This window comes from Theobroma cacao, chromosome 9, assembly GCF_053813885.1.
Source record: "Theobroma cacao isolate CCN51 chromosome 9, ASM5381388v1, whole genome shotgun sequence".
Classification (NCBI taxonomy): domain Eukaryota; kingdom Viridiplantae; phylum Streptophyta; class Magnoliopsida; order Malvales; family Malvaceae; genus Theobroma; species Theobroma cacao.
This window is the reverse complement of record NC_142647.1, coordinates 15,592,895-15,607,911: the sequence shown is the minus strand read 5'-3', so window position 1 is coordinate 15,607,911 and position 15,017 is coordinate 15,592,895. Positions and strand designations below refer to the sequence as shown.

Below are 15,017 nucleotides of genomic sequence, written 5' to 3'. Positions count from 1 at the left end.
TAATTATGTAGATAACTTTTCTTGTGTATAATTTCCCATCGACACAATTAGGCAGCTCACAATCACAACCAAACCCAGCAGGATTGGTCACCATAGGGATGCTAATGCAGATTACAGTGGGGCAATCCCAATCCCAATCCTATCCCACCATCCTAAAAATGTAAAACGAAAACTAGCAGAACTCAAAGAAGCTAAACAATTTTAAAGATCAGTGACCAGCCACTGGCAAAGATCGCAAGTTCAAGCCATATGCATTTAAGTCAACAAAGATTGCATCCTAAACGGATTTAGTTGATTCATATGAATATAGTGATTGGTTGTTCACTTTCTCAGAACAGTAACTTAGTTTGGTCCATTTATCTGTAAATCAGGAAATTTGATTTCATTTGTACACCAGGAAAATAAGGTTACATCATGTATCATTCTATCTCTTCCTATCACCTCGGTGTCTTCCATCTCTATCATAATCATCTTTTTCCATGCGTTGATGCCTATCTGTTCGTTCTGCCCTTCGATGTTTATGGCCATGGTCATTTGAACCACTTTTTCTGTAACTTGGGTCATTCCTTGTGTCTCGTTTGTTGCTATCTGCATTTTTCTTCCAATAATCTCTCTCATCCCTCTTGTCCACATAGATATTACGATCACCACTCTTTTTATGATCTCCATTGTGCCTTCTATTTGGAGGACTATCGTTGTCAGCATATCTCTTTCTGTGATCTCCATCATCTCTCCGGTCATCACCACAAATATCTGAACTGCTTTTTCTGCGACTGTGCTCATCTCTCCCTCTTTGTCTGTCCATATGCATTTCTCCCTTAATGTCGTCTTTAAGATACTTTTCATCTCTCCTCCCACCAGATTGACCCACATCCACTCTGTTATCTCTTCTTCTGATTCTCTGCCTATCCTTATCATTGAAGTCTTTCCCCTCAATAGCATCAGAACTATACTTGTTCACTTTATATCTGTATTCATGGTCATCAGGATCACGGGCTCGATGTCTTTTTCCTTGCCTGGGACTCTGTGGAGTGTCTCCATCAAATACCATCTCATACCTATGACACAACATAATGTCAAAAGAGAAAAGTAAAGAGGGTGTGGAAGGAGCGAGGATGCACATAATACAATTCAACTTTACAAACCTTGAGCTACTGGCTCCACCATGCTGTATGTTTTCATCCTTTAATATATATTTTGAAGGCTGCAGCTTGGTGGAAGGTCCCCCAGTACAGTCCTTGGCAATGTGATCAAGAGCACCACATTTGAAGCAACCTCCTACATCCAAACATACAATCAAACATGGTAACTTCTGCAATTGTGGAAATTGCCTGTAAAAAGGTACATGACACTCGAGACAAACAAAGATTGACAGAAAGGAATTAGATAACATGTAAAGAAGGAATTATAATGGACCTTGGGAATTTCCTTTCTGCAGGCTCCAAATTATTCCCTTTGGGAGGATAATCGTTGCTTGCAATGAACCAAACTTTAAAGAGATGTGTTTACCAACGTTCTATTAATTTATCAAAAATCAATTATCATGGAACCAATATATGAAGCAATCTTTACTCAAATTTGTTGATTTCTCAAACGAAAAGAGAGAGGACAACTCATCTAGCACAAAGACTCCTCACCCAACTTATCTTACACAAGTTTCCTATCCTCCCATCTTTACATCATTGTGAAATTCATTTTTGCCAAGGTTCTCTAGTTTGGTATACAGCCAGAAAGATTCCCTTCTAGATGTGCAAGACGTGCAATTGAACCCACATGCACTAATTTGGTGCAATTAAGTCCATGTACAGTTACTTTTGGCCAATTAAACATAATTCAGATGGAAAATTCTCATGACCACACATGACCTACCCAATTTAAGCTCTTTTATGTCAGCACACAAGTAAAAAAAATTAGGCCCTTTTCTTGATGTGCCAGGTTTACCAAGTTTACAAAAAAAATCTTGGACTAATTATAATCTCATCCTAGAATATTCATAATAAATTAAAAATGAAATCTTATATAAATCCAACTAAGGTATAGAAGAAAAAACCAAAATCTTACCTAAATTCAATAAAATATAAAAGAAAATAAAACTCCAATCCTTGAAATCTCTCTCATTCTCCTCCCAACCTCTGCTGCTATTGCAACCACCTTTCTTCATGCTTTTTTCAATCACCTTCCACTTGCCCTCTCTCACTTTAAGGTACCCAAGCTGGTTTATGACCGGTTATCAAATATTAATCTTTGTCACATAGTATAGGTCTTTTGTCACCACAAATGGCAGTTTTAGGCTGTTAACTTCTAGCATAAAGGATTACGAGACCAAAAAAATGAGGAGAGATTGTCACATATTATTGTTAGAGAACAAAAACCAATATTAATTCTTTTTAACACCATTGGAAGCTAAGAGAGGAGAGAAAAAGAGATAAGTTCAATGATAAATTTTTTCTGTGGGTCATGTTTGTTGCTATTTCTAGGTTATGTAATGGCAGTCAAGTTGGTTTATTTGGTATTTTATGAGGAGCAATAACTGTGGCCATGAAAAATCTTAATGTTGTTGGTGGTGGAAGCATAGCCATAGCAATGAGAGAGGGAGAGAAAGAGAAAGGAAGATGGCAAACCAGTGATGGTGAACATTAGCAAAGAGGGAACAGAGGAGCACAGGTGTTCAGATATTTCTCATATTCTTGTTCTTAGACTAGATTTATTTTTATTCATGCAAGTTCATTATTATTGATTATGAAATTGGGCTCAGGTTTGGTTAAATATTTTTCAAATTGCAAGTATGTTGCACATGATAACAAGGACCCAATTTTTACCGTATACTCCAGCATAGTTGCTGCTCATGTTAGAGTTTCCATTTATTTTAATTGGCTCAGATTAATAATAGAATGTGGGATTAATTGAGCAGGAAACTTAGTATAAATTCTTAACTGCATATTCTGCACAAGTTTAAGGGTTTTCTACTTGGTTTTAAGCCTTCCTATTTTAGGTATTTAAACACTTTGCAGATGTCATCTTTTGTCTTCAACTTTTCCATTCTTAGATCAATAGAATCCATCTATTCAGAACTTGATCATCTAAGTTGCAAGAAATTCCATATACTCACTCTAAACATTCTCTAGTCATGCAACTGCAAAAATGCTCAGGAGCCTACTCTGCACTAGAGTTGATCTGCACAGGTTCGCTAACTAATTGGACAGAGAAATGTCAAAGCAACTTGACATAAGCTGGATATTAGGTGTTTATATCTCCTGTTTATATTTGTTTGTAACAAATTATCATTATCTATGTATCAACCAGTGCCAAAGCACTGAGGATGTGCAGGGTACTTAAAAAGCATGCCTAGGGCCTCAAGCATGTTGTCTAATGCCATGCATGGGAATGTAACCAACACAGATTTGTATGTAAACTGACACCAGTGTAAGCCATGTATATACTCTGGCAGTAAATTTACCTTGACCCTTTTGGTGATCCTTGCGCCTGTACTGGGACCAAAGTTTTGCAACACTTTGACTAAAATCCACATGTATCCTTCTATCATCAATCAAGGCATTATCCATCTGCCATGAAAAATTAGGTCAACCAAATTTCCATGCCCAGGATAAAACAAATTGCAGAAAAAATATCTGATTAAAAAAAAAAAAACACATGTTAGCAGCTGTTCTAGAACCCTTGACGTTTAAAACACTTCTCAGCAAGTTTTCCCAAGAGCCTGATGTTAGGACCACTGCCATCATTATCATGTCCATAAGAAAGATGTTGCATCGCTTATTCCCAAGGACAAGAATCATGCCCATTGAAGTGCTAAATAACTTAGGAATGAGTTTTATTTGCATTGTATATTTTTTATCAGCTTGATTGTAAATTTAATATATTTAGGGCATTTCAAGTTATATTCATATTAGTTTTGCTTATTTAGCAAGTACTAGGTTTAGAAAGTAGGCAATAAATGCTGATATTATTTTTGATTTAAGCAACTTTTGTTGATGAATTAAGTAACTAGATCTGAGCATTGAGATTTTCCCCTTCCTCTACTTCCTAATGGTAAGTGTTAAAAATTTTGACAAAATGCTGAAAAGACGGAATTCTATCAGAGCTCTAGAAGAGCTACATAAAAGTATGTTGAACTCTCTCCTATGCCAAAGAACCCCCTCCCCTATCCCCAAGGTGGAACTTGAGACCTCCAAATTGCAGTCTCAAGTAACAACCATTTTGGGTGCATCCTCAAGGACTACTACAATCCTGATTGACAAATCAGGTAGTTGAAACAAAGAAAAAATAGTTTTCTTCCCAATTAAATCCTGGAAACCTGAGACTTTACAATGAAAACAACAATAATAATTATAATTCCTAGGAAAACGCCATAATTTGTTGAACAACAAAAGATAAATAGTTACTTGTGTGCTCAATTCACATAGATGCTAAATTAAACAACAAAAGATGAATAGTTTCTCATGTGCTCAATTCACATAGATGTATCTTCAAATATCCAGAAAGTAAGAAACATGCAATACTAAAGAAAAGCAAGTAAACTTTTTGTCTTATATTTTACCTTGAAATATGCTTGTTCACATGCCTCTTTGGTCTCAAATTCTGTAATAATAAAATATGCTTGATAAGATTCTCTATCCAAGAGAAAATAACATAATAATAATCAGGTTATAAGTGCAAATGAAAACAAGAAGGAAAAAACCTTGATGGTACCTATGGTTTGCAATTTTTTTTCCACAAATACATATCAAGGCCCATGGTTCATAAAAGTAGTTCTACAAGAACATTTTTGACCTCTTTGTTCTTTTCCATACCTTGAACTACTCCTTGTTCTTTTCCATACCTTTCTTGAACTATGTTACTCAGACTTGAGAGTGAATGTTGGATATGGGTACATTCAATTTTTTTTCTTAAGTTTTTCCCTATATTTGGAGGGTCAAACCTCCACACCCATGTCCGTTGGATATGTACCTGACAGAGTACTTCAAGGAAATGAAGTGTCAGAGCAACATAGTTCTTGACTTACTTCCCCTGAATTCACTAGCTGAATAATTTGCCAACCCATTCTCAAAATAATAACAAAACAAACTTAGATTTAGCTGTAGCTTGATAAACTAAAAAATTCAACATTGGAAAATAAAGTGCTGAAGTTTTACTTAAGGAAAATTTAAGTACTGAACCTTGACAATATAAATCGTTTGATATGCTGCTGAAAATTATAGAATTGAGTAGATCTTTATTTTTTTATTTTTGTAAAAGAGATATGAATTTATTAGGTTTACAATAATAAAAGTTAAAGAAGAAAGAATATAAAATGTAACTAAATGATAAAAATTTCATTCAATAAGATAGTGAGTTTTTGAAATAAGTTATCAAACGCTTTCAAAAAACATATATAATCTTCGTAAATTTAGTTTTCAATGATTTTAAAAGTTAAAGGTTTATCGAATAGCACCTTAGTAAAATATAATCATTGCACTAACATGTGAAGCCGATGCAGGGGTTGTGTTTACCCTTCAATAGCTCAAATTGCTTATCAGTCACCACAATAATCTTGTTTCATAAGTGCCTAACAAAGCAGGTAATAATCTATTACACTCAGACTCAAGTATGGGAATAGCATGTCGGTCTGTATCCAAGTGTCTTATTCATCAATTGCCCTAAGACACAGTGACACAGTATAAAAGGCCCTAAAGAAGGATATGACTGTCAAGTAGTCACTTTCTAATAATTTTTGGAACAATCTTGTACACCTTAAGTGTATACCAAGCTTCAAATGGTTTTTATTTACTCTTTCAATTTTCCCACCTACCTCTTTGTTCAAAGAGACCTAATCTTTAGCACAGAATCAACTGCACACCTTTTAGCCTATGTTTAACCTTTTTCTTCTAGCCTTTGACCACTTGATCTCAATGGTGACCACTCATAAAAGACACATGGCTGAAGCAATGCCTCAATATGAACTAACATTAATTAACAATTACACATACCCATAAAGATCAGGTGGATGTGTAATCATGAAAGCTTAAGGCGGCACCTAAGAACTTGATGTAAAACATTGTCTTATACAGCATCCATGAGTCAACTACTATTTACAAATTCGATAAGAATAGAGAAACAGAACCCAAACCAAATACTTTGATAGGCTCACTGTAATCTATTTTGCCAGCATATTATACTTTGTTTCATCTTCAGTATTCAAAACAGTAACTGTCAATCAAAAACAATGTATAACTTTCACTTAAGATTTGGATCAGAGCTAGAAAAAGGTTCCAACACATTCTGTAGGCAAGTTCAAAGTTGTCATAAATTAAAGAGTACAGCGAGAATACCATTATTTAAACCAAACTAAAGTAGACCTGAACATCATTGTTTTCTACACTACAAATAACAAGTTATAGATGTTCTTCGATAAATATAAATAAATAAAATCAAGATTCCACTCACCAATGAAAGCATAGCATAAGCTGTCTCCAGTCTTATAATCACGGATTACCTCAGCCCTGTCATTTAATTGCAGTGAAAAATACATCCAAAGTCACAAGCATCCCAATATCACCAAATATTAAGAATATTTATACTTACGATAGTACAGTTCCAAAACGTGAAAAGATAGTATGCAAGTCCTCATCCTGCAGTTAGAAGAGCCAATCAAAAAGTGTCTTCAAATGCAAACAGTAAGTGTTGGTACTTTGGTTTTAACATTCTGTCTTGTAGGAAGGAAAAGTTGTCACGGATAAATTAGCAAATAGGTCTTTTCCTCTGATTAAGACAAAGGAACAAGTAGCATAGGATGCAAATTATCAGGTTGAAGAGAGCAAAATGTTTAGAACAATAAAAGAACCCCTCATGTTCACAGCCAACTTTTCCTTCCTTGTCAGTCCTTCCCTCTGACAAACTTACCTAATCAAAGTCCAAATAAATAAAATAACTACCGAAATGATATAAATATATATATATATATATATTATTTATCACCACCACTGAATACAAAATAAGCACTCACTTCAGTGACTGGATTCAGTTTACAAACAAATAGAACATTCTCAGGAGGCTTAATCTCAGCATCAGGAATATCCCCAATCTGCAATGGAGATAAGACATTAAATAACTTGAATAGAAGGTCACATTCAAACAAAAAAACCACAATCATCATGGATGTAGGAACCTACACTTTCAAGTACAACTGCTCTTGAATGGGCATCCTTTGCACGGAGAACCTCCTCAAGTTCTGCAGTACCTAATTGTTCATCCATGGGAACCCAATCATCTTCAAGTCGAACATCATCATCAACCTAGAAGCAAGTGATGAGAAACTAGTTGTGACTATGAATAGAAAATACTTAACAACAGCAGCAGTATATTCATTGGCCTGATATAAATTACAAATATGACATGAAATTTGACCATGTTTACTCATTCTTAATACCTAACATCAGTTTTTGAGTACAAAAACACTAGTATCAATTGCAGCTGAGCATCAAATTGAAGAGGTCAGACATCCCCATTTTTCTACAGAATCACAATCTGGATCCCTCACAGGTGCATAATGAAGTACCCACAAAGTACCAACTTCAATATTCTCTCCTATATTCTACTATTCTACTACTACATAAAAATACTACAAATGGTAGTAGGGAAAACAAGAATTACATAATCAAATAGAAGAAAAAAAAATAAAAAATGTCAAATAACCAACCTGTTGCAAAATTTACTCAAGTGAGTCATATGCTAGTTTAAAATATAGTTAACAGTGTGTGAGTATGCATGTACACAGTATTTTGGGAAACACAGAATGAGCCTTGTCCAAGTCCCCAGTCACTTTTAAGCATGCAAGGAAAAAGCATCATCAACTTCCACATACATCCAACTCAGATAAATTACTTCTTCTATCTTTATACCTTCACTCATTTCCATTCTCAACCACTCACATCCCAAAATCAATACCTTCATGTTTTTTTCCTCTTTTCTCTCTTTTTGATATAGAGTTGAGAAGGGCAGCAGAAAGAGAGTTGAAAAGGATCAAAGAAAGGGGCCAATTTTTCTGCTGTAATACAGCCAATGTTCAATCAGCCCAGAGAAAGCTAGCAAGATATATATTTAAGTACAGATAAACTCAACTCGCTGAGCTCAAATACTTTTAGATATTGACTTGAAGATACAAATTATCTGCTACAACAGTAAAAATCATTAAACCAACCACCCATTTAAAGAAAAAAAATGAAGGCATATTCTGAAATTGACTGTTCGCAGGCTGAGTACTCTAGGTACAAAACAAACCATTGAAAACTCAACCTCCCATTGAAAGCTTTTTTAATTTTTTTTCTTGGCGGGCAGGGGGAGCCTTTCGGTCCTCTTTAAAATTCCTAGAGGCAAAATTACTGATGTTTGGATGCAATCAGCCTGTTTATATTGAGAACTATTATAAATCAAATATAACAAAAAATGAGCTTTGAACAGAAAAAAAAAAGAACGATGCCCCTAAAGCAGCTGCCTGTTTAATTTGTCACTGAAAAGTTAGCAATTTCTAGTTTAGAAGTATCAAGTGGGAATCTGGTATTATGTCAGCCAAAAAGCAAGTTAAGCAAAAGGTAAGAAAAACATATATATCAACACATTCAAAACCATTAGAATTCCTGGCATCCATAAGCTCACAAGAGGCAATGTGAGACAATTCAATTTCAGTTTATTAAGCATCATCACATATGCTTCTAAGATTTTCATAACATATAGTATGAGACTTTTTCTGCTTCAAATTGTTAAAGATAAGAACATTTCAAGAGACTATGTCTGTGCAACATCTTACTTTAGAAAATGAGTAAGCATCTCAAATGCGGAACTCATAATTTCAAAAGTGATATGCAGATTACTTGCCATTCATCCAACTATTTTGAACCTTTTAAAATACAAATAACTAACATCTGAAAGAGTCCTTACCTCATCCTTTGGTTTTCCTTCAGGGGAAGCATCGGGAATCAACTCAGACAATTGGGGAGGATCATCAAAGGGATCCTCTAATATATATGTGTGTTTGATTCTGGTCAATGTTTAATAGAGACAACTAATCAAATATGGTAACAAAATAAATTCAAATGAACTACTACCAGAGAACAACACATATGGTCCACAGCCCAGATTTTGCAAAAAGAAGATATACAGAATGGAACAAGATTCTACCTGATATTCTTATATGGCCTGTTCTTCTCATCCACATAAGCTTCATTTATCCTGGTCAAAGTTGCAAACCCTTCAGCAACCTCCCCAAACACCTACAATGATAGCTCTCTCTTAAGGAATGTAGGATATTATAAAAAAAAGGCATACAACGTCAGAAAATGAACCTCGACCGTATAAACATTAAAAATTAATGATCATATGCATTCAATCAAACCATTCCTTATCACTCATAAACATAATGACTTGCATATTTCCTTTGGTAACTCAGGTTCTAGGGACAAATGACATATGTTGCTCTGAAACAAGTGTGAGTTTCCCTGGCATGTACCAGAAACAGGTGCATTCAATTTTTTTTCCCAAGTTTTTCCTTATATTTGGAGGGTCAAGACCACATATCAATGTCCAATTTCAGGCTGAGATATGCGTCTAACATAAGTACCTCAGGAAAAATGAAGAGTCAAAACAGCAAAGCAAATAACCACTCTGAAAGGAACCACCGGCAACTCATAAAATCCAAAAAAAAGTTCTCAAATCTCAAAATCATTTCAGCACAAACTCTTAGAAACACAAACATGGGACGTATGAAGGAATACACTAGCTAGACAGCACAGAATATTCTTCTTGTGCGCCACAGAAGCAAATGAACAGATTTGTCATATACCTAGGGTAAACTTATAAGAAACTTTTAAGTTTCTAACAAACAAACGCCTACTTCCAATCAACACAGGAATCAATACAGAAATACCACATTGAACTCTTTCAACCACCTATCTCAATACCTCAGCTATGGTTAACCTACATGGAAATACACATAAAGGATTTATACTAGGGAGTCAAATGAAATTGTTAGAAAGCCTCCCAAAAAATACTGCATAAGCTGCAGTTTACAAGAGTTTTCATATTTCATATTGAACTACAAGAAGTGAACTGGATTGGGACATGATATCTAGAAAGTTATAATTGCTTTGTTTCATAAAAAACTGAAAGTAAGTAAAACGATCAAGAAACTTACTGTGTGCTTCCCGTCAAGATAGTCTAGATCGTCACGAAGTGTGAAATAGAACTGAAAAGAAAAAGTAGTGTTATAAGCAAAATTGTGAGTTAACAATTGCAAGCTGCTTCACATAATGCCTAGAGCTACAAACAAACCAACAACTCATCTTACTGAAGCCTTATTCTTTGTAGAACATGAAACAAATTTCTTATCATAAAAATCTAAAATAAGAGAGCTATTGAGTAATCATGAATCAAGCAAAAGAACCTCATACCTGGGAAGCATTAAGGTTCTCCCCAGCACTAGCCATTGCAACAGTGCCTTTCTTAGCATGCTTCAAATCAAGATGAATCTCATCACCGAAAAATCGAGCCTGATCCCCATATAGGAATCTGAACGAAAAAGGAAAAGACTCATTATCTCTCAATGGAAACTACTGAACAAGAAAGCCAAAGAACTGACAGTCATAGTAATCCAGTACAAAATACAAGATATCAAACTAGTAAATTCTGGCATGTTCAAGGGAAAATCGAAAAGAGAGCAAAATCAACAACCAATGAGGGCATTTCTTGTTTCTTACTTATACACCGAGTCTCCACCAGACCCCGTCCCAGTTGGGTCCCCTGTTTGGGCGGTAAAATCCTTTTGAACCGTGTGAAACAGACACCCATTATAATACTTAATCCTGCACCCAAAAGCATTTAAGTAAAATGGAAAAAGCCAAAAACTTTTACTACGAATGAGCTACAGAAACCATTATGATAGTACTAAACTTTAGGAATTAAAAAAGAAAATGTGGAGAATTGAGTTTTAGGAAAAGAAGTTGCCTGCAAAGCTTTAAGAAATTTTTGGAGGTCAAGGGGCATTTGTCTGTGTACAAATCTATCACAATATCGCCTAAGCTTGTCACTATTAGAACTGACATCGTTTCCTGACGCTCTGTTTGGTAGTGAGGAAGGAAAATGGAGGGAAGGGAAAAAGGAACGGAAGCGAAGGACGGAGACAGAGAAACCGGACAAGAAGGGGAAACGAAGAGGAGATAAAGGTAGAGAGCTGGGGTTTGGGCCTGCGGCCGGCCGTCGGCAGCCACGAGAAAGACCCAATAGCAATAGTTATGGAGGTGGAGGTTGAAGCAGAGAAACCTTCGACCGACGGAGGACGCAGAGGGGCAATGATCTACAATCAACTGGAGGTTTCAAGACCCAAAGCCTGTGGCCTCGGGCCCGAGGACTTGGATATAGGTTTTTCTTGACCCGGTCCAAATCAGTATATTATTTTTTTTTGGAACAAAAAACAGTATATTATTATATTAATAAAAATATTTATTTATTCTTAAGCTTCAAAAAATATTTTAAAACATTAAAATAATTATCTAATATATTTTTTAACATTATAATATGAGTGGATCAAACCCAGATGCAAAGCATAATTTTGCAAAAACTCTTTTAAAACATTAAAGTGATTGATAAATGAATATAACACATGGAAATAGATCATCAGAAAAAAAATTTTATTCATTGCTACACCGTGACATTGAATTTATGTTGTAAGATTGCATGATATATGTGATAATAGTTGGTGTTGTATCTTTATAGATATAATTATTCTTATCTTCTAATATCACAAATTTTATTAAACATAAAGATATTTGGAGTACTTCTAATGAAAAAGATATTTGGAGTAGTTTTAAAACCAATTTATTTTCAATTAAGTTTATTGAGTTTTCAGTTGTTTTAACTTATAAGTCGTTTTTAAGAAAATTTGTTTTCAAAATTTGAATCTAAATAATGCAGTCGAAGGGGAAGATTGTTAGATTTTCTCAAATAATTGAAGTGTAGACTTACATTATTTAATTTATTTTATCTTTTTATCAAAATTAGACTAAATTAATTTGGTATTCATAATGAGCCAATATTATAATCCATAATATGATCTAATAATGTGGCTTAAGCTTCAATATTATATACGGGTTTGATATTGTGTGCTTGTGTAGGAAACCTTAAATAATGGAAAGGATTCAGAATTCATTATATAAAGATAAGTCTAGTTCTTCTCTTCTAACACATTAAGAATTCACCCATCAGAGAGTTATAGATTAAGGAGAAGAAAGATCCTAACGCACTGAATCCCAACAATTAATCTGGATTGTACTATTTTTGTTGTGAAAATCATGAATCAAAAAATCGAGTATGATTTTGTGTTTTGAATTTCTACTATGGTGAATCTTGGGTTAAATATAATTTATTTTATATAAAATATCAATGTAACTCATTATTAGAGTCTCTCTAAACTAAAGTTTATGAGAATGGTGTCCTGTTTTTAGGCAAAGTGTTGGTTAGGGTTAATTTCATTAGTCATTGGTCTTTAGTTTTTTGTTGCTTGGTTTGTTTATTTTGAATAAGTTGTCAACTCTAAATTCATTGAGGAGATTAACGATAGGTAGAAGTAATTCAAGTTTCTAATGAAGAAGCAAACTTTGTTAGGTTAGATACCAGTGGAGATTTGGGCCTTTTGAACAATCATAAAGAATTCTGCTTGTTGGGAACCATATGGGACAAAAGGAAAGTCAATTTGGATGCTATGATCAAATGTTAAGCTCTCTGTAAAGGCTAAATGGATGATTAATGGTTAAAGAAATTAGAGATAATAAGTTTTTGTTTAGTTTCGATGTTAAAAAGGATTGTCGCGGCATTGGGTCGAGGCCTAAACCTAACTTTGTTAAATTGGTTTTTTTTTTATTCTTTTTCTTTCATTCTCTAGCCGACTAACACCTCCCAACCTCTCCTCCTTCATTTTTCCATATTCTTGCATCCACTTCACTCTGCCACTAGTGTTTTTAAAGTCTAAGTTTTTCCATTCATTCCATTCACAAAAAAATGATTCACCATTCCACTCTCCACATATTCAATCAAGTAAGTGTTCTTCAACAATTTTTATTTGTTTTGAGATTTTTATTTTGCTGATAGTCATTGCCATTGTTAGAGTCCATAGATTTTATATATTAAATGGGTAACTTGTACATGGTTGATGATGGGTATGCAGATTATTCTTCTTATCTATGCTTTGGGTTAGGCAAAGGTTTGTTTAATTGAGGATGATTATAGCAAATTTTTTGTTGCTTATGGGTTAGGTTCATATAATTTTATGTGCTTGCTAATGCATTTGTTAAAAGTCTTATTGTTTATGGTGTGAGTTGGTAGAAATTTGCTTGGTGGATGATAGGCTTATAGCAGTAATTGTAAATTTGGTTTGGGAAACAATTAGACTATGGCATTCACATATTTGGTGATTTTGGAAATAAATTGTGCTAAAATTATTTGGTTTGATGTCTTTTACACACTTATTATATTTAGTGCTCAAAATTTTTTTTTGGATAAAATTGACCTCTTGTTATTTTTGTTGGCTTTTGTCTTGGTTGGTTATTTTTGGAAATTTTGCAGTAATGGCACCTAAGCGTTCAAAAACAAGTTCAAGTGGCGTGTTTGATCAAACGAAGTTCGTCTTTACTTATGCTTCAATAAGATATTGTACTTTGCTGATTAACAAGGTGCCCATCCCTAAACAAGGTGTAAATATTCCTCTAATCCATTATCAAGAGATGCATCATATGATTGAAGAATGACATTAGCAACGCTTTTGTGACCCACCTGAAGTTGTAGTTGTGCCAGTGGTAAGGGAGTTTTATGCAAATGTATTTGAGTATGTTGATGGTGTTGCTTTTGTATGTCGGTGTATTTTCAAAATCAAAGGTTATGTCACATAATCAAAAGCTATTTTAGCTCAAAGGTTATGTCACATAATAAAAAGCTATTTTAGCTCAAAGGTTATGTCACATAAAGTGACATAGTGTGACTATTGGATTGTAGGTAGGTTTTCATGTGAATGGTTATGCCTCTTGATAAAATGATATTCAAAAGTTATTATAAAAAACATCATAACTCAAAAGTTTAAATATGAAAACTTATTGTTTCAAATTATAACTCAAAGATTATGTTTTATGGAATGAATAATTGTTCTTTTATAAGATGATTATTGAAACAATACCTTTATCAAAAAGTTGTGTCTGGCAAAATGTAAAGATGTCTTTTAGACAAAATGGTGCCTTAATAAAAGGGTTGTGTCCTTGAAGAAAAGACACTTGCAAGCTTATATAAAGGGCTTGTTGCCAACCATTTTGACACATCAAATCAAAAACAAAACAAGAGCAAGAAATGTATTGTGTTTTATTAACATAAATACTTAAGTTCCCATCAACTACAAAAACGTCCAAATTTCTTATAATTTACTTGCTGCAAAAAGTAGGTTCTAAGGCCGAACTACTTTGCAAACCCATAGGTGTATCTAGCGGTCTACTTTCGTAAAATGCAAGACTAAGTTAGACGTTGGCTTCATTGTATCCCTAAGGCTATTCACATTATTCCTCTTTGCATATCGAGTGGTGGGGCCGAAATAAGTCTTAAAGATAGTGTCTATTGAAAGGCTTGTCTTGAAGTTAATTTTGTCAGTTCATAAATTCCATCTAAACCCCATTTGCACCAACAATTTTAAGACTTATTTTTGTGGTATTTAAAATGGCTTCACTTAAAGAGATATCTACCAACATTATCAAGTTAGATCGCTTTGAAGAAGGAAACTTTATTCGATGAAAGAAAAAGATGCACTTTCTCCTTGCAAGTCGCTTATGTTCTAGATACACTAAGACCAAATGAAGAAGGTGGTGAAAAATTCGTGGATAAAACTTGTTAGAGGTAAAAATGGGATAATGATGACTACATATGCATGGGACACATTCTTAATGGAATGTCAGATGCATTGTTCGATGCGCACTAGAATGAAGCTAGTGCACAACAAC

General features: G+C 34.3%; 1 protein-coding gene across 1 annotated transcript; it reads right to left on the bottom strand.

Annotated features, from left to right (window-relative positions):
- Positions 1-270: 270 nt before the first annotated feature.
- On the bottom strand, positions 271-11,380 carry CYP59 (cyclophilin 59). The gene is made up of 14 exons (XM_007014281.3): positions 10,993-11,380; positions 10,746-10,850; positions 10,440-10,557; positions 10,184-10,234; positions 9,172-9,263; positions 8,932-9,031; positions 7,167-7,289; positions 7,001-7,078; positions 6,580-6,626; positions 6,442-6,497; positions 4,556-4,596; positions 3,458-3,563; positions 1,146-1,278; positions 271-1,058 (listed from the first exon to the last, which is right to left on the bottom strand). Exons 1-14 carry the CDS (start codon positions 11,088-11,090, stop codon positions 425-427), a joined length of 1,782 nt encoding a protein of 593 aa, XP_007014343.3. The 5' UTR covers positions 11,091-11,380; the 3' UTR covers positions 271-424.
- Between the last annotated feature and the right edge of the window lie 3,637 nt (positions 11,381-15,017).